Source organism: Ixodes scapularis, unplaced genomic scaffold (genome assembly GCF_016920785.2).
Source record: "Ixodes scapularis isolate PalLabHiFi unplaced genomic scaffold, ASM1692078v2 PGA_scaffold3__209_contigs__length_174095766, whole genome shotgun sequence".
Taxonomy (NCBI): domain Eukaryota; kingdom Metazoa; phylum Arthropoda; class Arachnida; order Ixodida; family Ixodidae; genus Ixodes; species Ixodes scapularis.
The window spans coordinates 570,332-596,961 of NW_024609868.1; the positions used below are offsets into that span (position 1 = coordinate 570,332).

Below are 26,630 nucleotides of genomic sequence, written 5' to 3' on the forward strand. Positions count from 1 at the left end.
CTCTATGACAAGTGGCATTGCTGGAAATATTTGCTTATTTTGGGGGGTGCCCGACAGCTTACCCCACGGCTATGCCCCCGTCCAGTATTTCCTGCAGATCACATCTGTAAACGAAACTCACGACGCCAGTACAAACGTAGTTAATGAAAGTTTATCGCTCCTCCGTGCTACAAAGACAAAAATAAAGAAGAGCGCACACGCTCCGTCTGTCACAAATGAAAATGCCCAGCTTTACAAATTTACAACCGGCAAAAGCATTCCCACTTTGTGTATTGACGACATTCTTCCGAAATTAAAAACAATCTCCTTTCCTCCGTCGAGAGCCTAGAAACCGCGGTTGACGCTATGCGCTAGAAACATTTCTCTGAACCTAGACCGCGCTCGTAAACCCCCTTCGTTCGAAACTAACTGCCACATTTGCTCGAAAGAAAAATAATTCCAAAAGTCGGGAAGCAAAAAATAAAAATAAAGGACCAACACGAACAGTAAGAAAAAGTGTCCAATGGCAACATGTTTCCTCATTTTGCTTTGCGCCGCCTTCCCACCCTAAACAAAACAAGAAAAAAAAATCCCCGGCTTTGCGCAACCCGTTGAAGAGGTCCTTCCGAAAGGGCCGCCCCTGCCACTCCCTGCACGGACTGCGCTCCGCACAAAGCCCGACGCCCGCGATGCCGCAGGCTCCGAAGCCGAGTCAGGGGGCGTCTGTTGGGGGCCGTCCAAGCGGCGGGCAACAGTTCCGGTTCCCAACACAGTCCGGCACGGAGAGCGGCGGCCGTTTTGAGGCTATCCACACGCTCCCTTTAGATGTACTGGGCCAGCCAGCGGAAGCCTTCGCCGTAGCCTTGCCTCTTCAGCACGCTGCACATGAACATCTCCAGTGGGCGAGCAGTCATTTCCGACCTGGGGATCTTGCCCTGCGAGGAAACGCGCCCAGATGCAATGCGGGAACTCCTAAAGCACCTTTCTGCGCGTGGTCCCATTCCTCTTTCTCAATCGGCTTGGAAAAAAAAAGAAAAAGAATGGCAGCCAACGTTGCAATGGTCGGCATTCTGCAGATGCTCCGTTTGTTCTTTTTTGTGCCGCATCCACCGCTCGATGCGTCATTCTTTATAACGCTAGAGTCATTGGGATTGTTTGCTGTTTGAAGGGACAGCAGAAATCAGTTTCTTAAAGCATCGCACTGGGATTTACCGCAGCATTTAGAAATCCAAGAAGATGGGCAGCCACGCTGCACCATAATTAGGCTTACGAGCGGACGCTTAATTTTTTTTATTTCACCCAGAGTATCGCGACTCGATTACTTTCCACTAGGGATGCCGCGAACTTTTTTTGAACCAAAGTTTCGATGATAGAATAAGCGGTTCGAAAGGTTAGACAGATTTCGAATTTTCGAACTTTCTATATCGTAAAATTCGACGAAAGTCGAATTTTCGAACTTGTTAAACCAAGAAGTTCGACGCTTTTCGAACCGTCGAACTTATTACGCTAAAAATTCAATCCTTTTCAAACTTTCGAACTTATCACGCTGCAAAATTCGATGCTTGTCCAACTTTCGAACTTGATAGACAAAAAATTTGATGATTTTCGAAGTTTCGAATTTCTTGCACCAAAAGATTCTAAGCTTTTCAAACTTTCGAACTTACTACGCTAAGGAATCTGATAATTTTCGAATTTATTTATCAAGAGAATTAGAAAAGTTTCAAACTTTCGAATCCTGAAAAGTCTAAAGTTCGATGAACTTCAAACTTTTAGGGTAAATGTTCGATGTTAGTCGAACATTGAAAGACCAGAGGACGGTTTCATTTGAATTCAAGTAGTGAGGTACATTCGTAATTTTTTTTTCTCAAATTTTTACATGCGGTGCTATGTTCCTTACGAAAGACAATGCCGTTTATTTCAATGTTCTGGCATGCTTAGTTTTAAAGAAATAAATTCCCGAAGGGGCGAGGAAGGACGACGGATTTTTGACGATTGTCGTTTGTGCCATATTTGAAGCGCGCTATAGCCGAAGCTATTTATAGTAGAGATGTTAAAGTTTTTAAGAATGATCTCTGTATAGCCTAGGTAAGTGTCGTCTTAAGATGTGATTATTCTTATTCAAGGTGAGTTTCGAAGAACTGTCCAAACATGTATCTACATGCAATTATGCCCTAAACTTGGTATTTATTTTTGTCTAAATTGTTTCAGGTATCGCATTTAAATTAACACCACAGACAGTACATATCGTTGCCATCTGCAGAATACAAAATAATGTATTTATTGTTTTTTTCATGTTAAGGAATAATTTAGCTCATGGGAGAAGATTTCTAATACTGCTCAAGTTCAACACGTCATTAAATAAACAACTTTTTTTTTTTGTTTTTTTTTTTTTTGTTTCATGTTTTTGGGACGTGTTTCTCTTAGCCTATATACGTTTTGGTAGGAGAAACTTGTTTCGAAGTTCTGAGCCTCTGAATATGCAAGAATACAGCACTCCGGCGAATTCTTGATAGTTTTTTTTTTTTTCTCCATCTTTTTATTTCCGCCTTTATTGTTAAGTTTATTTTTTTTATTAATGGCACAGTTATTCAGGTCGAAAAGACATAGCTTTGAACTTCCGAACCACTAAGCATGTGACAAGTAGTGCCTTATGACAACGAGTTTCCGACAATGACCATCTACGCGATCTTTTATGAAGTGAAGAGCGACAGTAGCTATACACGAACTCATCTCCATTACGTCACGCCGCGGTGGTGGCGCGTCGGACGCACTTCCGGTCCGGGGCTGTGGGCGGAAGTGCCCATGTGAGACGTGTATTACTGCGTTGTTTTGAAACGAACCAGGCAATGCTGCCTTGTCGTCAAAATGCTGCGACTGGGGCTGTACCAAAAGTGTCGAGAAAGATTTGAAGGTCAGTTTTTATGCGCTCGGTTCGTCCGAGAACGTGGATATGTGCCGTGAAAATGGAAAACCAGACGCCGTTGCACCACGATTGCTTGGGCGGGAAGCATTTTGGGTTGAATTCACGGATACTTCTGGTCATAAAATTGATTTGTTTTGTTCCAAAATGAACGCCGGAAAACCGTCAAGTTGTACGGACCACCTGCGGACTACGTTCAGTGCGTCTTCAAGTTCAAACGGCCGCCTGATCGTTCGAACTGTCGTCTGCTCTTTCAAACGTTTCTGCTTGTCGTCTGCTCTTTTAGAGGACACCGGCCCGTAGACCAAACGTGGGCCCGGTACTTGCGATAAGAAGTAAGTGCAGGCCTCAAAAGACTTAAGTTTGAAGGTTGGTTAGCAGGCTGGACGTAAACAGTACATACAATAAGATGTTGATCATTGTTACCAGTGGCCATCACCGACTTGTTATGCCCGATTCACTTGGTTAGATTCTGCTTGCGATTTTCAGTATCGACGTCGACATCTCAGCTACGGTTCACGCTTTTGCAGTCCGAGCGACGTTGCTACTGAAAATTGCGAGCGAAATCTCATCATGTGAATCAGGCTTTAGCGTACATTCTGCGGCGTCCACGCGGAATGAATTGCCGCATGTCAGATGATTCACGCGAAGTTTTGCGGTGTGGCGAGCCTCGGTAATTTCGCTGACGCCGCTCAAGTAGTCAGATATCGTTAGGAGGACGTAGAATCAACAATTCTAACGTCAAAAAGAGCGCGGGGGCTCACACCGACGCCGACATCGCATTTCAATGGTTTGTTTATGGACGACGGCGAGCCTCTTGCCCTCACCTCCATCGCGCATGCGCGGCACCGGTGGCGTCCACTACGGGCGCTCCGGTTTGTTTGTAAACATAAGTTGGTGTATACATATGCATAAATAATTTCAGATTAATATAAGCTCGACCATGCCCTTTTTCCCCGTATTGTTTTCTTTAAGGGTCCAAAATATCTGGAAGGGAAGGAAGGCTGGCTGAAGCCGCCCCCCCCCCCTTCCCCTCCATTTTCCCTCTTCCGACGCAACTAGTAGAACGCTCCTCAACCTCGAGTTGTGTCGGCTTCTGTGCTTTTTGCGAGGCGATTCCTCAGTCCCGGAAAATAGACCTCCAGGACAATTACAAACTAAACTTACTATATGCCAGTATCACTTGGGCGGCGTTCGATCGGATTTCTACCAGCGTGCAAGGGGTGGGGAGGTAGTTTGCCAGGTCGCTTCAAGGTTTTTCTGAGCCTCAGCCACCTGCCCGCCCCTGGCCGTTTCGAACCGGATGAGTATCGTTAAACAGTGCGTTCGTAGGATCACTACTGCGTGATGCACGTTAAAGGCACCCCTGGGCTGGCGGTCGCTATTACTGATCTATGGCCACACGTCACTCTGCACTGGCAATGATTCCAGCACATCCGGGACACTCGTCGTCTCATTTAATTGCCTGACCAACTTCACGGAGTCTAAATATCAGACCCTAACCTTTCTAAACCTAATTTCGTGAAATGAAAACCAGTGAGTCGTGAAAACGTTATTTGGAACTGAAACTGTGGAGGAATATGAAAACCGGACTTCAAACTTTAAAAAATTGGACATAAAAAAAAAAAAAAAAATCTTCAGTTTTTTTTTTTTTTTTTTACTTTAATGTTAAAAGAGAATAGAAACCTTTGAACTCTTCGAACTTTATGTAGAAAGAAATTCGAAATCTTCAAACTTCATGTCTATAAAAATTCGAAGTGTTCAAATTTTATATTTAAAGAATTTCGAAATTTTCAAACTTCAGGTTCTAAGAAATTGAAATTTTTCTAATATCTCGAATTTCAAGATAGGAAAGTTCGAAATCTTCGAATTTATTGAACCTCAAGTAAAAATATATTAGAAATATTCGAACCCGAAATTTTAGAAACCGTGAAAGCTTCGAACTTTTCGAATTCGAAACTCCACTGTGATCGAAAGTTGCGAATGTTTTTGAGATTGAACCCCGGTCGGTACGAAAATATCAAAAGTTTTCGAATTCGAACCTGAGTTCACTTTGAAAGTATCGAAACCTTTCAAAATTGAATCCAGGGTGGTTCGCGACATCCCTACTTTCCACCTTTCGGAGCTCTGACATTCGAGCGTTGGGGGAAATGGGACAGGAACGTGAGACCCGAAAGTTGCGGCAGGACGACGAGAGTTGCTAACTTAAATGTATGTGAAGAGTGAAGGGTGGGGCACTCACCTTCCCGGTGGTCTGGGAGTACAGGCCAAAGTAGGCCCTGAGGTCGTCTTCGCTGGCCGCTCCCGGTTTGTCGATCTTGTTGCCCAAAATCAGCACTGGGCAGTTTGCCAACTGCTCGTCAGTGAGCAAGCTCTGCGCAACACAAAATGCTCGTCAAGAGCCCATCTACGGCAGGCAAAAACTACAAGGGATGTCTCGCTTCTGTCAGCCAAACACTGGAAACTGGCCCAACACCTTTTTAAGTAATCGAGCTTTTTTTGTCAACATTTCTCCAAACTAATTTGAACATTAGGGAATACACTAAACTCTCACTTGAGCAGACGTCGGTTTAACAAATATTGCAGAATAACAAACTTTAAAAAATTTCTCGTCGGCTTTCCGACGCATTTTATGCCAAAATGTGTCAGTTAAACGAATTACCGAATTTTGGAATGCGAATATTTCGGTTCAACGAACTTGTTTGGTGGACCCAGAATTATTTTTGTAATCAGTTCTGCCAAGTTTTGTGCTCTGCAGTGCTGGCGTAGCCGATGCCCGCCGCCTCACCACAATCGCCTCTGCAGTGGCGGCGTATCATCGCTGGCCTTTACAGCACAGCCGAGGCAAAGCGGCCGTGCGGTAGACGAAAATGAACCATGTGGTGTGTCTGTTTCTTCTTTGTCAACAGTTCCGTTCAGCCATCCCTAGTTTTGGGCAACAATGGCAGGTCGGCAGTTTGTGCACCCACTTTCGTAATGAGTACGACGAAACGGAAGCGGTTGACTCTATCAGACAAGCTCAAAATCCTTCAGCATCGGGACAATGGTCAAAGGCAAGTGGACATTGCGAAAGACTATGGGATTCCACCGTCGACGTTGTCAATGATAGTTAAGCAAAAGTCTAAGCTTGAAGGAGAAACTGCGTTCAATCCCAACAGGAAACGACTACTATGCACGGAATATTTCGAGCCAGTGGAAGATGCCATTGCGGTATAGCTTCGTCACAGCAGCAAGCCGTGCCCGAGGAAGTGCAAAGAAACAGACTCTCCGGACAGCCCCGTCACTTCATGCGCTTTGAGAGCGTTGATGCAAACGAAAATTAGAAAAAGGCAGCAACGTAACTGTTATGCACTTTGTATGTATCGATGTAAATGACTCCATTAATTGCATTTCAATCGATGCATGCTGTGCCCTATGCTGTTCCGTGTTCTAGCGAATATATTCAGTTTAGTGAAGTTTCAGTTAAGCAAACTATTTCCTTGGGTCTCTTGAAGTTTGCTCAAGTGAGAGTTTACTGTATTCGAGAAGAGTGCTACAGTCGACTCTCGGTACTTCAAAGTCACTTAGTTCAAATTTTAGGTTGGAAGCAAGGGTACTGCCGCGGCAATCACTACTGAAAAAAATTGCAATAATTCCAACCTCTGGGACTCGTTAATTCCGAGGATTCTTTTGCGCGCTCCAGAGGTCCGGCAAGTTGGGGAGCATAAAAGAGCAGCATGCCGAAGGAGCTTATGCTGCACCTATGCACACTCCATCGGTTTCATCTATTAAACGCGTGGTCAGGAAAAAGAGAGAATGAACGTAACATGCGACCATGTCAGCAGGCGGCCAAGCCAGCTACGCAGCCGGGCCAAGCAGCATGGCCGCAGATGTGCGCATCGTGGTGCCGTACTTGCGAAAGCTTTGGAAGCAAACGTGGCCTCGCGGTGCATACAGCCGACGAAGCTTGGTGACATTGACCATGTCGATGTCACCAAACATGCCGTGGTCGGTGGCCTGCTCTCAGACCACAAAACTGGGCACGTCGCTTTACGTGCCAAGCGGCTGTGTGCCACTTGCGCGGACACTGCTTGTGGCACCAGAGTACTTCGTCACGTTTTCTTTGGTTAAGAAACCGCCGGAAAAACCCTCAGAAAGGCTTACAATCCGTAGAGCATAGTTAACCCCTTAACCTTTTTTTTTTTTTTATTGCACGGGCGGCTTGGGACGCACGTATCTCTACAATTGGTTGCCGTCTTTGAAAATGAGTATAATAGGAAACACGCACTGCCATACCTGAGCAGCGCCACAAACCAAGCTCCGAATGAGCTTGGATAATCCAAAACAGCCAAGGGGCGATGTAGAGTGCACAGACGAGCTACACTCATCCTAAATGGTTAAGGGGTCAACGTGTCTCTGTTATCGGAGACACACACATATACACTCTCCCAGGCGAATATGGAATAGAAGATCGTGTTTTGAGTGCACTTCCTAGATTTGAACCATTTCGCCGTCCCCATGAGCTTCGAACGATGGAGAGTTGACTGTACTACAGCGTCGGGAATTTCCAACAATAAAACCATAGCAGAAGATTCTCGGCACCACCTAGAGAAAGGCAATGCACACTCGACTAATATGGCCAAGCTAGGCTGCAGTATCTCGTATTAATGGTACGTGGGTGTCCGAGGTACTCGTACGGCAGAAACGCCTGTGTGCGGCAGATCGGCGTACCTCCACGAGAGGTAGATAAGCGCCAATCTACGCTCTCTTCGGTCGCTCCCATTTCGCAATTCCCCCCTCGGCCGTGCAGACTCTGGGGGGAGGGTGGCGGCAGTCCTTCCCCCGGAAAGCTGCAAAGCCCCCGAAGCAGAGACGGACAAACCAAGCGTGCTCACATCCAGTTCGGCTTTGGACTCCGGAAATCGTTCCCGGTCGTGGGCGTCTATTAAGAAGACAATCGAGTCCACCGCCGGGAAGTAGTCCTTCCAGACTCTCCGAGCTGCAAGACAGAAAAACGGAGCTTGGTCTGCTGTTCGCACCAGCTTCAGGCTTGCGCCACACATCCAGAGCAACCTGAGACGGCCTAACTGCAACATTTCGGCACTAGAGCTGGCCGCAAAGAAAAGCGGTAAATATTGACCCGGCCTTCTGCACCAAAAGTTGTCGTGGATACGGGCCCTGCAGTGTAACCAGCTGTCATTTCTTGCGGACATTTTCGTGGACAATTGCGACCGAGTCTTCTAAAATACCAACAAGTCCTTCGCCGTCGGAGATGCATCGTTGCTTTAGGTAGACACTCTGGTTAGTATGCGCACAAGCAGAGTTAAACGAGGCTACTCTGGTCACGTGTCTACTTTTCGCGAGTCTCGTAAAATGAAGCGTGCAAATGCTCTCGGAAAAAGTGTAGGTTCAAAAGCCAACTAGGATTCGCCAACTCGAGGGTAATCAAAGTGTCAACTACTATATATATTCGAAAATAAGTCAACCTCTTTATAACCAATGACTGCCACGCATTACTCTACATTGTCCGGGAAGAGCCAATCATTACGGTTTGTGGAAGAGGCCCGGCGAATGACAAGGCGCCGATAACGTCAGAAATCAGATCTACGTAAATCACATTTTTGAAAATTTCAAAAGATGACTCTGTTTTGCCATTTGCAGGCTGCTTTCTAAAGTCTTAACGATTCTGTGAGTTCTGCAAGAAATTACACATATGGATCCGTTCATAAAAGGTCGACCTACGTTCGAATGAATACGGTAGGCTCGACCAAAAAGTTAGGGACAAAAGGAATAAAGGGTATTACGAAATCGTGCATTCGACGTGCATATGTTCTTCCAACAAACATTTTGTAGCAAAAGAAAAAAAAAAGAAGGTGGGGGTTCCGAGTGCAAGTTTGACCCGGGAAACACGCAAAATAACGGATAAATCGTTGCCATCAGTCTTGTGCTACGGTATGAAAATGTAAAGATTAAAGGAGCTACGAAAGGTGACTGCAGAATGTTTAGCTCGAGTCGCCAATAGAATCTTGACCACAGAAACCTGCGTGATATTTGCACACATGGAAATCTGTAGTTTAGAGCTAAAAAAATTAAAATCACTATACTCAATGTTCTCGGCATTTTCGAGGAGAGTGTGCGGGCAGCTTTCATCGACACTCAAGGTGAGAGAGGGCACACGTGCCTGCACCCTTGACTGCATCGCCAAGAAATGCTTTCCCCGAGTATAACAAATCCAGAAGCTGGTGAACACTGCACGTGGTCCCAATGAAGGCCAATGCAGGCCAGGGAGCTTGTTAGTGGGTGAGGACACCTACCCTGATGGTGGCCACCCAGGTCAAAGGTGGTGAAGCGCATGCTGCCTATGGAGAGCTCTTCCGATGCTGGAACAGAGATGCCAAGACACTCAGCGGGCCAGATCCACATGCTGCCGACGGCCACGTCACAATGGTACGCCAACACTCGTTCTACAGACTCATAATAAATGCACCTTACAAATGCAGACGTTTAAAGTACAACACAAGGCACAGAGAAAGCTGGAACATGCCATTTTGTACATCATTTTATGCTAATCATCGTGTATAACCTCCCAGTCTTACTAAAACAGGACAGAACGCCACAAATAATTTCCAATAAATCCCTCCTAGTCGCAGAGTATTGCAATGGTGCTCCCATGGTGGCCGTGTTGGGGCCAAGGCTGCATTGCGGGAAGAGACTCTCGCTTCAGCAGGAGACCCATGTAGGCAGACGGATGGCAGATGGTGTGTAAAGCAGAAAAGATATAGGCTTTTTGCGACTGATATCACTTCCAGTTAGACTCGAAATCGAAACCAACACTGTCGTCTGCTGTGCCTTGGCGCCACGTTGGAGGCACTCTGCGTCTTATTGCGGCAGCAGTAGCATCGTAGAGACATAGAGCCGTCTTTGTATGACTAAATTTTAGAATATTTTCTTGCCCTAGTCAATTGCAAAGAGGTTCCTCACCTGACACAAAGTGCAGTTTACAAACCTTTAGCAGGGGTAGGAAACTTTTCTGTCAAGCTCACAGAGTGAATATAATCTAGAGCGAAAGGTCCCATGCGTTTGACCACTTCGGAAGGGCAGGGCACTTTTTCCCAAGCTGGTGAGATATCAGAAATAAATCTCTGTGCAGAGTGGCACTTGTCAAGCATGGTGTCCTGTCGCCACTGACTACAAAGACAGCCTCAATTGCACTATATACCATATTTTCCATTTTAGCCAAATCGAAGTCTACCAAAAAAGCGGCGGAGTTCCCCTTTAAGAAAAGAAAAGAAAATGCCCCACTGCCAATACATGCCTCGCAAGTGACATCACGCTAGGGAAGGACAGGGCCCCGCACCATACTGGTGGCCGACTTCACACTGCGCGGATGCCCTTACAAAGGCGTAGGGTGCAGCTAACTGCACTGGCATGCACCATATTTTCAACAAAGGTGCCTATAGTCGTTGACAAGTCAAGAACAAAGTGGAAGCTCCTCCCGCCCCTTTCCACTTCAGCAGAGCGAACGGTGCTGAAGAGGTTGTTTCCTTTCCAGCATTTGCTCTACTAAAGGGGGAAGAGGTGGGAGGAGCTTCCACTTTGTTCTTGACCTGTCCTGACCATAGTTGTGTTACATGTGAACTTGGAAAAACGTGCCGAGCTTACGATGACGACGTTTAGGCAGTATGTGGGGAATTTTTCGGCCTTGGCGCGATTGCGCTACGAGCAGAAAGTTTCGATATGCCACCAACAAAGTTTTGATGCAAAAAGCTGTTGTGGCGCCAAGAAAACAAACAAAAAAACTTTCATGTCTTAAAATTTGACGAGAGGCTCTAGGAGTCGCTCGTAGAAAAATTGTTACGATTTTGCGAAATACTAGTAAACAACGGAAGGTTACCGTCATTCATTCATTCATATGTTTATTTTCTGTGCTCATGAACAGCTTGACGCCTTGGTAATGATGCACAACAAAATGTTCACAGGATAGTTACAAAAGTCTTAAAAGTTATGAAATTAGGGTTAAAAACATCAATATCTGCTCCCCTGAGGGTATTCATAATAATCTAAACCCTGAGACGAAGATAAATCAAATAACAACAAGACAACTCTCATTGTCTCGGGGTTTATATTATGTTTCCTAACCGGCTAACCTGCATACTTTCACTCCTTGCAAAGGTTACCATCTCGCGGACAACAAAAACCGATGCCCCCGAGGTGGCGTTTCGGCGAGCTTGCACACGGGGGCCGCCGCCGACCGATCCTTGTCTGACCGGGCTCGCGGCACGACACTCGCACGGAAGTCCCGAAGGTGTGCTTGAAGCGTGGAAACAGCGTGATGTAACGAAAGGCAAAGGGTATCTTCACCACAAGCGGGCAAAAGCTGACGCAAAGGCGCGAGCGAACGTAAACAACGGTAAAGTGCCGTCGCTCGCTGCTGTGAAATGCGTCCTGTAACTCAGTAATCTGCGGCCGCATCCCTTTCCTGCCGCTCAAACTTTCTCTAACTTGTTGGCTACTGTGTCTCGCGGGGCATGCCGACAAAACAATCGGACGATCGTCGGGATACATAGTAATTACTATAGCCGAGCGCGGTGCAGTTCACCGTTGCTCTCGCTACGAAGGGCCGTCGAGTAAACCACCAGCATGGTGGATATTGGTGTTTGACGTCATCACATGACGTATGTGCAAGGCATGTGTAGGGTCTCACTCTCGAGGGAAACAGCACTCCACTTGCGTTCACGAGGCCGCAACGAGGAAGCGGACTTACTCGGATGGAGTGTGGGAACGTGCTGCGCCATCCTGTCGTCCTTCAGCATGTGAAGCAGCGTCGTCTTGCCGGCGTTGTCCAAGCCGAGAAAGAGCAACTTGCCGCTCTTCTTCCACAGACCTGCAAGCACGGACATCCCAAGTGCAGTTACAGCACGCTAGTTACCGGGACACTCGTCACACATTAGCTCAATGTCTTAAAAAACTGCTCATATCCAGCCAAATATGGAGTGGCCTGGCAACGGACCTCGTTTGTAGACATACGATTAAGTCTACAACAAGATGTAGCGAAGAAAAAAAAAGAAGGTACAATTTATGAAGTACCAAGAGGCAGCCAAGAAAGAGGCACTACAAAGTGGAAAGAGAGACTTTGGCACTCTCGCACTACACCCGAACCGGACGCCCACATCACAAACTGTCGTGGCGAAAGGGGTCGACACACTCACTCAACCCCCCAAATGCTTCCCCGCAACTTTCGTTTCAGTAGAAGACAACTCTTTTAAGACTCGGAGGAAACGAGGTGCATGCCTGCTTAAACAAACGTCTCCTGAAAACAGCAGGAAGGATTTCTACCACCCTGGAGCAAGGGACAACACGGAAGCCGCCGTGTCACCAAACTCAATTTCAGCGAAATCAACGAGCCCCAGGTTGGGTACACAAGCTTTCTGGTATGGGCAGCATTGCTTTTTGTGGCCCTTTATGCCTGGGTAACCCCCCCCTCCGAGTAGAAATAAAGTATTATTATTATTATAGAAATGCGCTTAGAAGAGGGGCACTTACCCAAGTATCCCAATACGCCACCGATCCATTCCAAAATAAACATCTTGCCTTCTGGAAGGAAAGAAAAAGGAGGAAAGCGATTGAGGATAATTCACCGGGCGCTAAAAAGACGGCAGACTCAGCTGCAATGTCGCGGCATAAATCCAATATTGAAGCGAATATAACGTCGAGATGGGCGAACGAAAGATTTGCCGATCACCTCCGCAGTAACCGATAAGGGGCAATCAGATCACTCGCACGATTACAGGGGAAGTACGGTCACCGAGCCGTGTACTGCCCCAACCGGAGGGTGCGAAGTACTATCTCGATTCCCAGCTGCTCCGAATAAAGGGTCTCTGCACCGTACAGCTATTAATTGTGTTGGACCCTACTGGACTAATGATATCCTCGAGAAAGTTGGAGGCCACCACTTAAGCCTACGGACTTCGTTCAATGCACAGCGGCATTCGCGCAGTGCTGTCCAAAATGAAAGGCTTAAAAGCGATGTACAAGACCTACCTTTTGTTTCTGTTAAAAGGACGTAGATTATATTTACAAGGGTGTTTCTTCAGCGGCTGAAGAATTTCTTACGCCAGATTTTCCGTAGTAGCTTTGGAAGGATGACGGAAATAAGGAAAGGTACCACATTTTGATAACAGAGATTAGGCAAATGCTGATTGGACGAGAGCGACAAGTTGATGGTGCTGCCACGTAGCGCTTGAAATGCAAAGCATGTCATTATTTCGTAAGTTGTTTTATAAAACGTGTTTTCTAGACTCTAGTAAAAAACAATTATTTTTAAATAATTTATGAGATTGTATAACAAAATAATTTTGAAATAAATCTTGTAATAGAACGTTTCACACGAGAGGACTAAGATTAAGGCCTTTTGCACCTCCTTTCTAGAGTTCTCTCAAACACATGGCAAAAATGACGTCATAATAACGTCAGAGTCAGAGCGGACTCGCGGCAACGTTATTAAATGTTTTTTTTAACTACAAAATTGATTAACATATAGCGCTATGATATAAATAAAAACATGATTTTTTATATTAATAATATATTTATTGTGATTTATTATCAGTTTGATTTGATACGGCCAAAATTTTAGTGTGTGACATCTTCACATCATCTTGAATTGAGGAAAACATGGCGTCTCCCATGAAGAGGCTGGCGAAGGTAACTTTGCAGCGACGTTTCTACCTCCGCACCAATTAGAACAACATTTATAACCGTTAAACATGCAAATGGCAACATTGTTTGTCCTTTAGGAGTCATTGACTAAGCACACCAAAAAGCCTTTCAGTGTGCCATTCGCGTTTAGTGGTAGACAAAGCGGTTGTAGCAGCCACGAATCGCGAGCGTACAAATGTTTCGCGACTCGTTTCCCTTCGTACTTCTGCCACGGTGGCCTCGGCTTATCTGATTTTGAGTTCTCGGTACTGCAGGATCACGATGTGCACTCGCTGCAAGTCTCTTACCCAGTGGTGGGTGGAAACAAAGAAAACGTCTAAAAAAACAACCCGGACGCAGCACGCACCTTTATTAGAGCTTTGTTAGCAACTTCGTTGTTCTGTCATTTTTTTTATTTTTTATTATTGTTTCTACGTCTCAGGGTTACTATGGATGTCATTCAGCAGCTCGCCTGCGTTTTTTTTTTTACCTTCGCGTACGTCAGCTACAGTGGCTACAGTGTACTATTGAATACGCAGTAGTGTTTGTACCGGCGCGACTCGACAATGGGAACTCGTGAGGCTGCGCATGTAGACAACAATCGCGGTGCTGCAGTCGACAGGGCTAGAGATGGGCAAAACGGCTCACTGCAGTGAGCTGCTCGGAACGGCTCAGCTCACTGAAATGAACGGGCACATTTGAACGGCTCACTTCGGTGACTGGGTCGCTCAGGAGCGAGCCGGATCTCTTGGAGCCGCTCCTTTAAAGGGCAACTCCACTCAATTCCGAAAAAATTTGGCTTACGTGTGATTCCATTTCACAAAGCACTACTAAACAGCTCTACATCTTCGGATTCGTGAAATGTGGAATATTATTTTTGTAATCTTAATTTAAACATCAGCTGATACCGAAACCGAAACTTCGGTTGTGTCAGGCAACATTGGTCTCGTATCGTCAGAGTTATGGCCACATCACGTCAAACCACATGGTCCTGTGACGTTCCGGGGGGGCGGGCGGGGCGAGGGACAGGACACAACTGCAGGGCGCTTCGCATGGCGTGGACGGTGATGGCCCGGGGGAGAGGGGGAAGGGGAGAAGACGAAAGAGGAGAGGGGGAGCAGAGAAACAGATTGATAAGCGCGCAGGGCAGCGCAAACTAGCGCATCCGTGTTACGGTGATCACGTGAACGCCCGGTCAGCCAACACCGGGAGGAGAAACTCATGATGTCATCGTTCAATTTCGCTCCGAGAAGTAAAAACGAAACGTGAAAATGACGTAGTCATGCTTCTGACGTAGTGGTTCAACGTTGGCCGCTCTAGCTCCATCGCATTGACTGCGCTGACGATTGCGCCTCACGTCGCCCGCTAGAGTTGGCAGATTTCGGCGACTTGGCTCACTTGAAGGTTTGCTGGCCAGTTTATTAAATATATAAACGGAATTAGATCGTAATATTTGACATGGGGTCTTCCTACATGATACTGAAGAGGGCTACATACTTTTCTAAATATCAAAAATGAAGCGGAGTTGCCCTTTAAGAACGAGTGAGCCGTGGTGCTTTCGGAGAGAGAAAGTCCGCCCTCTCTCGTTCACTGAGCCGTGCCCGTAGATGTCCCGAACCGTACTGTCGGAGCCGGGTGGCTGGGTCCACGAATGGCGCCGTTCGTTGACCGCTGCCGTTCGAACGGTGTCTCACGATTCTCGCCTATCGTGCATCGTGTGCTGGTGCGGCGCTTCGAAGGTAGCAGTGAACTACTTATAACACTGCTATTCTACTCATGCATATATCCTTTTTTCAAAGCCGTATAACTAGACGGCATAGCACAGGTTACACTGCAACCTGTGCTATGCGGTCTAGTTATTTGATATTAAACAAAATATGCATTAGTAAATAGCCATGTTATAAGTACTTCCAGTGTGTATAGAGAATAAATTTATAATTTCTTATCTTAAAGGAGCGATTTTTTAATTGTAATGACCCTTTATTTTGTGATATTGGGGATATAATGTTTATGATACTCTAAAAGACAGAATGCAATGTATTGTTCAAGAAAAAAAACTTAATTGTCATTACCTTAGGTTTTTTGTGTTTGTGGTGCTTCAAAATTCACTTTAGTGAAAATAAGAACAAAAATCATGAATTTCCTTTCAACTTTATTCAGTTTTATACATGCACATCCATACAAAATGAATGTCGAAATAATTTGAAGTACAACACAAAAGTACAATTCAACAAAGTACTTAAGATCCACGAAACTTATGTTTCGTGGATCTGTTGAGGCTAGCGCCAAAGCCCCATTCAGTTACGGCCTTAGCAGGAAGGTGCCACTTTTGTCAACATAAGGCTGTTTTCGTCGTCATGGCCGCAGGAACGGAATGGAGTTGCTTTTCCGTACTACTAATAGATGGCGTGCAAATTGCACCCGGCCAATGCCCAGCCTGACCCAACTCTGACTCGGGACTCGGCGCAGCTGACTGAACGAGAGAGAACCGGCTCCCAAAAGAACTGCCGTTCACTTTTACCGAGCCATGGCTCACTCGCTTTTTAAAAAGAGCGGCTCAGAAGATCCGGCTCGCTCCTGAGGGACCCATGTCTAGACAGGGCTGCAGAAAGTCGCTGCAGTCCGCACGTGCACAACTACCACCATACTGACCCTACTGCCGATGTGCCGGTGTAGACACCTATCGTGATCTACACCACACGCCTCACGCGAGGTGCTCCAATCCCAACACGACTCGGTGTTCTGGTACACTTTACCTCAGCAGTTTTCTTTTTTTTTTTCTTTCCCGCATGGTTTACGTTGCAACTGAAAATCGCAAGAACTGCACCGTGTAAAACGGAATAGAACACGTTTGACCAACCAACTGGAAGTCATGATATTCGGAATGTGAAAAAAAAGATAGTGACAGGCCAGTTCTTGGTAAAACTGTGGCCAACATTATTAGATTAGCTCAGTTACAAAACTGCTCATAGACCTGCTTGCACAAACAGTACCCCCTCGCTTACCACGACGCCCCAGACGGCTGCTACAGTAACTGCTGTGTATTTTATGGAATGCATGTTTCAAAACGCAGCGATAGAGTTCCTGTATAAGCTCCCTAGGAGAGCCAGAGTTGCGCGTCTGTTTTCCACGTGCCGCCGCGCCACTATTCTCCGAGATCTGATCACGTGAGGAGCCGGATCAAGTTTCATGCAGCAAAAAAAAGACGTTGCACGCACCCCGGCGTACGTTCCTCTGCTTTTGAGCGCGGCGCCGCTATTCGCCGAATTCAGTCACGTGACGAGCGGGATCAACATGCCGTGCAGGAAAGACGGCGCTACGGAGGTGAATGCGCAACTCTGGCTCCCGTAGGGAGCCTATACAGGAACTCTAGCTCTATAGAACACGCACTTATGAAACAAAAATCTAGGTGGCGCTTCAAACGACAGGAGGCGGACTGAAGTGAGTGATGGGGGGTACCCCCTTGCGCAGGAGTTCCACAACTGAGGCAGTCTAGTAATGTTGGCTGTGGTTAGGGTTCCGTTCAGACGAAGAATTGTCACCACTTGAGCTCTGTCCCGGCGTAGCCGGTAGTCACCGCTAGAGTTCTATCCAGATGGAAGACAAACGCGTCACTGAGGCTACACCCAGCATACATGGGGGTTGATCCCTATGTGCTTCACCCCTAACCGATTTCCGGAGTAACAACTGGCAATGTTCCTATATTAATCGTAATGTAGTCTTTTTTAAGTTAAATTCACTCGTCCCAGCAATCCTATAACATTTCTACTGCTTCATAGAAAGCAGTTTGTCCAACCTCTGCAAATCGCCCATCACCGACCTCTATTACCTCGTATACATACCGATTAAAAATCTCCTCCGATGCAGGTGTTTCTTTATTTTTTTTAAGTTCGTAGTTACTGGGAGCCAGATACAGTGAATATGGTGTTTATCATTTTTAAAGCTTAATTTAGGAATGACAACCATTCTAATGCAAGGCCTGAGGGTGGGTGCATTGCAGTGATGTGATTGCTGCGCCAATTGCGCCAAACTGCTCCAAGGGGCTAACCCTGCTACATCCTGCTACATTTCGCCAAAATATGGATAATCTGCGCCAAGCCTGCGCCAAAAAAACAATTTCGGTCGCCTTTCAAAACCGAAATTAAACTGACTATACCGTAACTGAGCGTGCATCTGTTATGTGGCGCAAGCGGCCGCCCGACTCTGGTCTTGCATGGTTTTCCCGCCGTCTCGCGATTCACGCTCTCGTCGTCTCGTGGGTCTCGTCTCGTGTCTTTTTTAAAAACTATAAACTTTAAAAATATCACACGATAGACGCGGGTGTGTGTGGGCGCTCCGACGCTAGCGTGCCGGGTACCAGCCATGCCGTCATGCTGTGAAACGAAACCACATTTTTAGGAGTTACTTTGTGAGCTGAAGCACTTGCTCCTGAAAGCAACGACCGTGGGAAAAGTATATTTGGTCTCTGCCTTCCAGTCACCGTGGTCGCGCGACGTCGGGTGTTGCAGCCCCACGTCGCTGCAAATATGGCGCTTTCTGAAATAAAACTAGGTACTGCCGCATGCTCATCAACATTCCTGTTCTTGTTTAAATCATACGTTACTGAAAAAATCCCTCTTTAACTCAGAGACTGCTGTGGCGAAGTGTTGATTACCTAGGTTTCTCTCGGCGGGCATTTTTTCGAGAGGGACCCCGGTACGTGAAAGATCTGGCGTGATAGAAAGTTGGTGAAGGGAAGTGAGCTAAAGCAAAGAAGGCAATATCTGCACGCTGAACCCGCACAGCACGCTTGTTTGTCCCGAGTTCAGTCGTTGCACAAAGCGGTCCAAGAACGTTTTGACTCGCGATGTCTTGCATCGACGCGCTCAGGTTATTTTTTTGTGTATGTTTAGCTTGCATTTTGTTGGCCGGCTTGGCAAACACGCGCCGCTGGACCGTTTTTGGTCGTACGCTCGAAAGTTAAATTTTGCATACGATTTCGGGAATCAGTTGGCGACGGAGCGGAGTGGCATGGTTTCGATTTTGATCGAACAGCCGTTGTCTCCGCTTGCGCGATGAAGCACTCGCAACTACAAGCCTGCAGAAGTTGCTGTGCATGCGAACATGATTGCACGATAGACGCACGGACCAGAGCTCTGGCCGGGACGCTTGCAGTCCATTATTTGACGTTTGCTTATTTTTGGCGAATATCTGGCACGTCGGGAACCAGGAAAACGGTAACAAGTGTTTTTTAATTGCTTGGCAACGCCTACAGTACTGTATCTATTTGTCTCTGCAGTAAAAGCACAAGCCGCGAGTTCCGTCACAACACATGAGAACACAACACAAATCCCTTCGTTTGTACAGCACTTAGAACGAATATATATGGGTGATTTCATCTCAAATCGGGCAGGCTAAAAGTGTCTAATTTTTCATTTTAACGAAAAAAATATATGTTTTTGGGGTATTTCTCAAATGAAGGAGGGCGCAAACCGCACGTTCTCCCAATTTTTTGTTCTCGAGTTACGAGCCGTAGAAGCCGCAGTGGCAGAAACTAGTGTTTTTGCCTGCCGTCGCAGGTCGCGTGTTTGACACCCTCTGCTGGCGCTATTGTTTTCTCTACAACCTTCCAACAATTCCCCATCATTTAATAGGTATCATAAAAATACCTTGATGTATTCAAATAGTTTTAGGAATTTCATTGTTTTCTAAAACAGAGATCAAACTCGTCACTCCGGTTGCTTTTCGGTTAAATTTAACAGGTCATTACTTTGTCTGTACTTAAGGTAAATTTTCTTTCTTTGGCTCTACAGAAAGCCCAAAGCAAGCCCATTATAGATATAATAATATCATTATGATCTGTCGACTAGCCGCTCCGCTACCTTCACGTAAACGTTGTAAGAAATAACAAATGTTGAAAGTTCGAGGTCGATTTTCTCAAAAACCCCATTTTTGTAAATTTTTATTTTTTAAATTATTTTAGAAATATTAGTCGACTACAAGAAAATACAATCTAGAAATGTAATATTTTGGTTGTATGTCCTCCGTCTGAGCCGCAATCGCGTGAAATGTGTGAACATTTGTTATTTTTCACAACGTTTACGTGAAAGTAGCGGAGCGGCTACTTGGCAGATAATAATGATATTTTTATATCTATAATGGGCTTGCTTTGGGCTTTCTGTAGAGCCAAATAAAGAAAATTTACCTTAAGTACAGACAAAGTATTGACCTGTCAAATTTGACCGAAAAGCGACCGGAGTGACGAGTTTGACATGTTTTTTAGAAAACAATCAAATTTCTAAAACTTTTTGAATAGATCAAGGTATCTTTATAATACATATTAAATGAGGGGGGAAAGTTAAAAAGGTGTAAAGAAAACAATGGCGCCAGCAGAGGGTGTCAAACACGCGACCTCCGACGGCAGGCGAAAACTCTAGTTTCTGCCACTGCGGCTTCTACGCTTCGTAACTGAAGAACAAGAAATCTGGAGAACATGCGGTTTGCGCCCACATTTATTTGATAAATGCCCCCAAAACATATATTTTTTTCGTGAAAATTAATATTCATACTTTTTTATTCTGCCCGATTTGAGATGAAATTTCCCATATCGGGCAGGCTGAAAGGGTCCAGCTTTTAATTTTCACGAAAAAAATATATGTTTTAGGGGCATTTCTCAAATGAATGAGAGCGCAAACCGCAAGTTCCTCAATTGTTTTGTTCTCGAGTTACGAAGCGTAGAAGCCGCAGTGGCAGAAACGAATGTTTTTGCCTGCCGTCGCAGGTCGCGTGTTTGACACCCTCTGCTGGCGCTATTGTTTTCTCTACACCCTTTTAACTTTTCCTCCTCATTTAACAGGTATTATAAAGATACCTTGATGTATTCAAATAGTTTTAGGAATTTGATTGTTTTCTAAAAAACATGTCAAACTCGTCACTCCGGTCGCTTTTCGGTCAAATTTGACAGGTCAATACTTTGTCTGTACTTAAGGTAAATTTTCTTTATTTGGCTCTACAGAAAGCCCAAGGCAAGCCCATTATAGATATAATAATATTATTATCTGCCGAGTAGCCGCTCCGCTAACTTCCCGTAAACGTTGTGAAATATAACAAATGTTCACACATTTCACGCGATTACGGCTCAAACAGAGGACATACAACCAAAATATTACATTTCTAAACTGTATTTCTTGTATTCGACTAATATGTCTAAAAGAATTTAAAAAATAAAAATTTACAAAAATGGGGTTTTTGAGAAAATCGACCTCAAACTTTCAACATTTGTTATTTCTTACAACGTTTACGTGAAGGTAGCGGAGCGGCTAGTCGACAGATCATAATGATATTATTATATCTATAATGGGCTTGCTTTGGGCTTTCTGTAGAGCCAAAGAAAGAAAATTTACTTTAAGTACAAAGTAATGACCTGTCAAATTTGACCGAAAAGCGACCGGAGTGACGAGTTTGACATGTGTTTTAGAAAACAATCAAATTTCTAAAAATATTTGAATACATCAAGGTATCTTTATAATACCTATTAAATTAGGGAGAAAATTTAAAAGGGTGTAGAGAAAACAATAGCGTCAGCAGAGGGTGTCAAACACGCGACCTGCGACGGCAGGCAAAAACACTAGTTTCTGCCACTGCGGCTTCTACGGCTCGTAACTCGAGAACAAAAAATCGGGAGAACGTGCGGTTTGCGCCCTCCTTCATTTGAGAAATACCCCAAAAACATATATTTTTTTCGTGAAAATGAAAAATTAGACACTTTTAGCCTGCCCGATTTGAGATGAAATCACCCATATATATATTTTTTTGTAAGGATATCTGCTCCAAAGGCCACATTTGCTGCTCCAAAACACTGTTTTGGCTGCTCCAAAAGGTGCTCCAAAACAGCTTAGGCCAATCACATCACTGGCATTGTCATAATGAAGGAGCACTCCCTGTCTCCACTTCCCGCAACGTTTCTCCTTGATCGCAGTGCATAATTTTGTAATTAGGTTTGCGTTATAAGAGCCTGGTATTGTGGCTCCACCTCGTAAATAATCCCAAGAAAAAACACCCCTGGCATTCCAAAAAATTGACTGAGAGCTTGTTATTGTTCCTATAGCTTGGACACGAAAAGGAGCAATACTCTCTACGGGGCCCTCGGGACGGAACAAACGGGGCACTTCGAGGCTTGCTGTCGTTCCGTCTGGACGGAATTTTTTTGCGTGTGCTGCTACTGTCCTGACTGGACGGAACTCTAGACAGGCACGTAGTCAAGAGGGGGAGGGGGGCCGGCCCCTCCCCCCCCCCAAATCTTCCATTTTGCAGGGACCTCCTCTCCCCCCTCCCCCTCATACAGTATTCTGTCATAGGCGGCCCCCTCCCCCCCGCAAAAAAAAAATCCTGGCTACGTGCCTGACTCTAGACACTCCGTTTCGATAAACCACGCGTGGGTATTATATATTTGCGATTTGCGCGCAATATATCCGTTCGTACTTCGAAACTCGCGTGAAACTATTTCTGCATGTTCGGTTGGTTTTCCACACGTTTCAGCCTTCATGCATTCTGCGTCACATGCAGTACAACGAAACATTTGTTGCACCGTACGGCACGTCTGAAGGTTCATTGCGTGCTTGTCTGTTGGCGCTGTTCAAGTAGGAAAAGCGCAATGGCATCGTTATATATAGTGCCAGCTGAACAGAACGATTAGAGAGGGATAAAAAAGGCATACGCACTGCTGGGATACCAACTGTTTAATATGATTGTCTTTTTCTTCATCTATGTAGTTTCACTGCCTCCTTTCCTTTATCTACATTACCTTTAATTTTATTGAAGAACTTCTTCCTCTTCTACCCTTATAACCGAGCATCATCCTCGTCTTTCATTTGTCCGCCATGGGTGTGGCCTCTCTAACATAGACAGCATCCTTGTGGTACAGCGCGATGGAAGGTGCACTCGCACAATTGTCCGCCTTTGCGTCAATAGCAAGGGCCTCCAGGATTTCTCGAGCGAGCTTGTTGCGGTTTCTTGCCGGGATGTTGAGGCTAGAAAACTCGGGCACGCACTGGCACATACGACAATGGGTGGGTAGGTGCCCCGCTGCTGCGATGGCCTTCACTCAAGCTGCATGTTCATTGTTGATGCACCTTCCGGTCTGTCCAATGTAACATTGACCACATAGTAGGATTTGGTATATAACCTCCTTCTCACATTTGGTGTACTTGGTCTTGTGAGACACCTTGCAGTTTGTTTTTTGCTCGTTGATCTCCATGTTTCTCCATGGCACATGGAATAGGCCTTGTTGGGCGCAGAGCGTACTGCGTGAACGTCCTGCCGGCCAGCATTTTTTCCAATCCTTGAGTGAACCCGTGGTTATAGGGCGTGACCAGAAAAGGTGTTCTTGCAGATGTTTTCGCATATCGATACCAGGAGTGTTCTAGGGTAACCATCATCCTGGAGCCTGGAGATTTGCGTCGCGAAACTTTGCCCACCTAATGATTGACCTAACATTTTAAGGGCGGAAGTGAGCACTGTGGTGGCAACTCCTCGTTTGACATTCTTTGAATGTTCGGACCCAAAAGAAAGGAATCCTTTACAAGACCTTGCCCAATATCTTCAGCACACGTGTCCTGGTGTGAATTTTAAGGATAGATCCAGGAATTTAATGCATTTGTTCGCAGGGAGTTCATGAGCGAAGGCAAGATTCGAGCAGCTTTGTTCGAAACATTGCATGACGACTTCTTTGCACCTGTTGATTGGATCACTTACCTCAGTGTTGGACAATATTAGAAAATCGCCTGCATACCTGAAGAGGGCCTCAACTCTGGGATCTCCAAAATGTTGTTGGATGGCAAGTCCACACGCTGCGAGGTACAGATCCTATGCAAATGCCACTTTTTGTACATACTGTTGGTTTTGATGTGTCGCTGCCGTCGCCTTCAGGTAGACGCTTTAGGAGATTTGTATGTGGGATGGAATAATAGATGTCCTGTATGTCGATGGAAAACCCTGAGGCAATGTCACATCCTTTCTCTCGAAGTAAAGCGATTACACTTTCCAAGTTATAAATCTTGAATGGATCTTGTACCTGAACACTGGACAGATGGTTAGCTAAAAAGGTCAACACAAGGGCTTGCAAGGTGTTTCTTTCCGAAACTATGGCGCGAAACGGAACACCTTTGTGCATTTTTGCTGAAAAAAAGACAAGACAGTTGGCTCTTTTTTGTTTGTTTGGTTTTTCTGGGAAGACTGGCAAGAAGATTCTTGTCCGCTATTTTCAGGAGCATGGTTCTTTTAGTAAATTTGGTTCTTTTTTCATCAACTGGAATAAAATTCTTATCCATGGCTTGGTTGGCTTTGTTTTCATACTTCCCGAAATCGAGAGTCACAAACCCTCCTTCTTTGTCCGAGATGCAAAGCTTTACGTCTTTGGTACGCAATTCTCTGTGTGTTGAAGAAAAACTCATCTTTGCGTGTGCTTTGCTCCGTAGGCTTGCAAGGCAGTCTATTCCTTCATTGATTTTTTAAGTTTCATTCGGGGCCTTAAATGCAATGTCCCTAACCAACGTGAACTTGTCAACCACTCGCAGTTTTGGTGGAAGTGCAAACTTTGGTCCTTGTTCAAGTACATGCTTTGTTCATGCTGAAAGGCTGACATCCCCGATGACCATGACTGGGGAGCTTTTGGGCCTTTTCTTGCCAGGTAGTGTTTCCATGTTGGGATGAAACATTGTATCCAAATGGCAACGTTCCCGGTGACCAGAGCTGTTCCATTCTCTGCCAATCGTTGCTGAGAACGCTGAGCTTCCGCAGTGTTTCCGTACCTTGCATTCCGAGCGACCCAAGTTGCCTTTCTTGGTGGGCAATAAATAAAATGTACTCAAAAAATTCGCGATACATTCAAATACGGTTTTGAGCGAGCACTCGTAATGCCCATCCAATCAGTACGTCTGGCGTCCTCTTTGCCCACGTCTCGAAAGCGGAAAGAAATGAGCTCCGGTCACAGATTTGGTCGGGGCGTGTGTGTCGCCGGGCGGTTACACGCATGCCTCCCTCCACCCAGGTCCTGCGGTGGGAGGTGCGGGGCATCCACACGTCGGGCGTGAGCGCGGCCAACCGCGCGGGCCGGTACCGGGTCACCAGGAACCACAGCAAGCCCCTGACGTACGAGATGGCCAACCCGCCCCACCAGATCGCCCACAGGAAGGCCTGGAACTCCTGGAACACAAGTAGGTCTCGCCCAGAGCTCGGGCACAAATACACTTTTCCCAGAAATGGTGGGCGACTATTTTTGCGGGTTAACATTTTTTCCCGGTTTATGGTTCATCGACAGAGTGGGAACGGAAACTGCAGTGCAGCCCAAATACGAAAACAAAAAAGAATGTATTTCGGACACAGTTCTTTCGGCTGTGTAACTGCGTGACCGTTGCTTTGGCAAGTGCTTTGGCCGGGTGGAAGCGCACGCCGGTTCCAAGAAGAATCTTCCGTGACAATTGCTTCGCAGTGCCGTTACGACCGAACGATCATTGCAGAACTGCTCGAGGAGTGACGAAGAAGAGAATGATGCACACATTTTGTTTCTTTCGGTAACTTGCTCTTCGAAAGCAGCTTTTGACAATAAATACTCGTCAAGAAATGTTTGGAAAGGGTGCCCTAGCTTCCCAATCTTTCTCACGAGCGTAACGTGCCTCAATTGTAAAATGTCCGAAATTGTCTTGGGTGTCCCTTTTACGTGCCTAGCGTAGGGTATTTATTTTCGTCGCTAGATGGGCAAAAGTCTTTTGAAGCACAATTTTCAGAATCAGTGGTTCCATAATTTTGTTGGTACGAATATATTCTCCCGTTGACGAACTCACGAGCGTCAACGAGAGGCTTCCAACGAAGAGGCTCGGGCCGGCATTTTCTGAAAATGGTAAATTTTTTAAAACTTTCATCGGGTGTTTGTTTGCGCCAGTCGCTCGCACGTGGAGGGACGTGTGGGCTCTTGGGCTTGCAGGCAACCTGCAGGGCGGCCTGAGGCAGTCGGAGACCCTGATCGAGGACATGTTCATCAGGAAGTTCATGACCGGCACGTGGCACCGGATGTTTGTGTCGGAGATCCTGATCAAGCGGCGGCACAACATGGTGATGGTGGGCGGCATCGTGCAGCGCTCGGTCATCCCCCGCAAGATGTACTTCCTCCTGGGCTACACCGAGGAGATCCTCAGCTACGTGCTCAAGTGCCCCGTCAAGCTCGAGCTCCAGTCCACGGCGGACAAGAAGGACATGGTCTTCAAGTACATCTAGGCTTCGTCCCGGTCTTTTGCAAACCATTTTGTATAGTAGAAGTAAATGATTAAGAACAGAATTCTCATTTAGGGGATACCGCATTTGTTTGAGACACTGGACTCATTCTATCTGTCGGCACTTGTGCAGAAAAGTGCAGGGCGGTTGTGTTTTCAGAGCTCGTTAACTAAATATGGCGGTGTGCATCGAGAGCAGCTGGTGCAGGTAAGTTGAACGAGCCCATTATAGAGGGTAGGGGTTGCCCTCAACACGAAACTGTCGGTACTAGGGACTGGACATGCGTACGATAGACCCCTAATTCGAAGCATTTTCTTCCCCGCCCGCGCAGTGCCGTTCTTCCGAGTTTGCCGCATCGAGAAACCCTCCCAACTAGTAGGTACTTGCCGGGACAAGTTTCTCCCGTGTTTTAGGCATTGGTACGTGCGCTGACCTTGGACCGGTTTGGAGGACACGTCATAGCCTCCGAGATTCTTTCGTGTGCTGGCTGCGGAGGTTGGCATTTTAGGTCGCCCTCACTCACCCTTGCAGCCACACTCACATAAGCCCATCACTCACCCTCATCCTCATAGTCACACTCCCCTTCAGCCCTTCACTCACCCTCACTGAGCCTCACACCACTCACTCACTCACCGCCGTCACGCACTCGTGGCCCTCAGGCACTTACAGCCCTCACACACTCGTACCTCTCACGCCCCTCATGCATTCATGGCCCTCACGCACTCGCGTCCCTCAAGCACTCACCGCCCTCAGGCACTCACCACCCTCGCGGCCCTCACGCCAGGCGCGTCGCCAGGGGGGGTGTTCAGGT

General features: G+C 46.2%; 2 protein-coding genes across 3 annotated transcripts; one reads left to right on the forward strand and one right to left on the reverse strand.

The window, feature by feature from the left end:
• Positions 1-133: 133 nt before the first annotated feature.
• On the reverse strand, positions 134-13,064 carry LOC8028474 (GTP-binding protein SAR1b). 2 transcript variants are annotated; one of them, XM_002399502.5, is made up of 7 exons: positions 12,920-13,064; positions 12,422-12,472; positions 11,643-11,762; positions 9,193-9,258; positions 7,774-7,877; positions 5,142-5,273; positions 134-914 (listed from the first exon to the last, which is right to left on the reverse strand). In XM_002399502.5, the coding sequence occupies exons 2-7, from the start codon at positions 12,462-12,464 to the stop codon at positions 801-803; spliced, it is 579 nt and encodes a 192-aa protein (XP_002399544.1). In that variant the 5' UTR covers positions 12,465-12,472; positions 12,920-13,064; the 3' UTR covers positions 134-800. The 2 variants fall into 2 exon arrangements, with proteins under 2 accessions (XP_002399544.1, XP_029822150.1); XM_029966290.4 differs by lacking the exon at positions 12,920-13,064 and adding an exon at positions 12,621-12,641.
• A 436-nt stretch (positions 13,065-13,500) lies between these two features.
• Positions 13,501-25,916, forward strand: LOC8028479 (28S ribosomal protein S24, mitochondrial). The gene is made up of 3 exons (XM_002399501.4): positions 13,501-13,579; positions 24,600-24,765; positions 25,533-25,916. The coding sequence occupies exons 1-3, from the start codon at positions 13,550-13,552 to the stop codon at positions 25,820-25,822; spliced, it is 486 nt and encodes a 161-aa protein (XP_002399543.2). The 5' UTR covers positions 13,501-13,549; the 3' UTR covers positions 25,823-25,916.
• The last annotated feature ends 714 nt before the right edge of the window (positions 25,917-26,630 follow it).

Excerpts from the sequence above, each read along its gene's own strand:
- LOC8028474 (XM_002399502.5), bottom strand. The coding sequence starts at position 12,464 with ATGTTTATTTTGGAATGGATCGGTGGCGTATTGGGATACTTGG. Across the intron at positions 9,259-11,642 it reads CGTTCCCACACTCCATCCGA|CATCGGAAGAGCTCTCCATA; the intron begins GTAAGTCCGCTT and ends TCTCTGTTCCAG. Across the intron at positions 915-5,141 it reads ACTCCCAGACCACCGGGAAG|GGCAAGATCCCCAGGTCGGA; the intron begins GTGAGTGCCCCA and ends GTTTCCTCGCAG.
- LOC8028479 (XM_002399501.4), top strand. The coding sequence starts at position 13,550 with ATGGCGTCTCCCATGAAGAGGCTGGCGAAG. Across the intron at positions 13,580-24,599 it reads CCATGAAGAGGCTGGCGAAG|GTCCTGCGGTGGGAGGTGCG; the intron begins GTAACTTTGCAG and ends CCCTCCACCCAG. Across the intron at positions 24,766-25,532 it reads CTGGAACTCCTGGAACACAA|GCAACCTGCAGGGCGGCCTG; the intron begins GTAGGTCTCGCC and ends TTGGGCTTGCAG.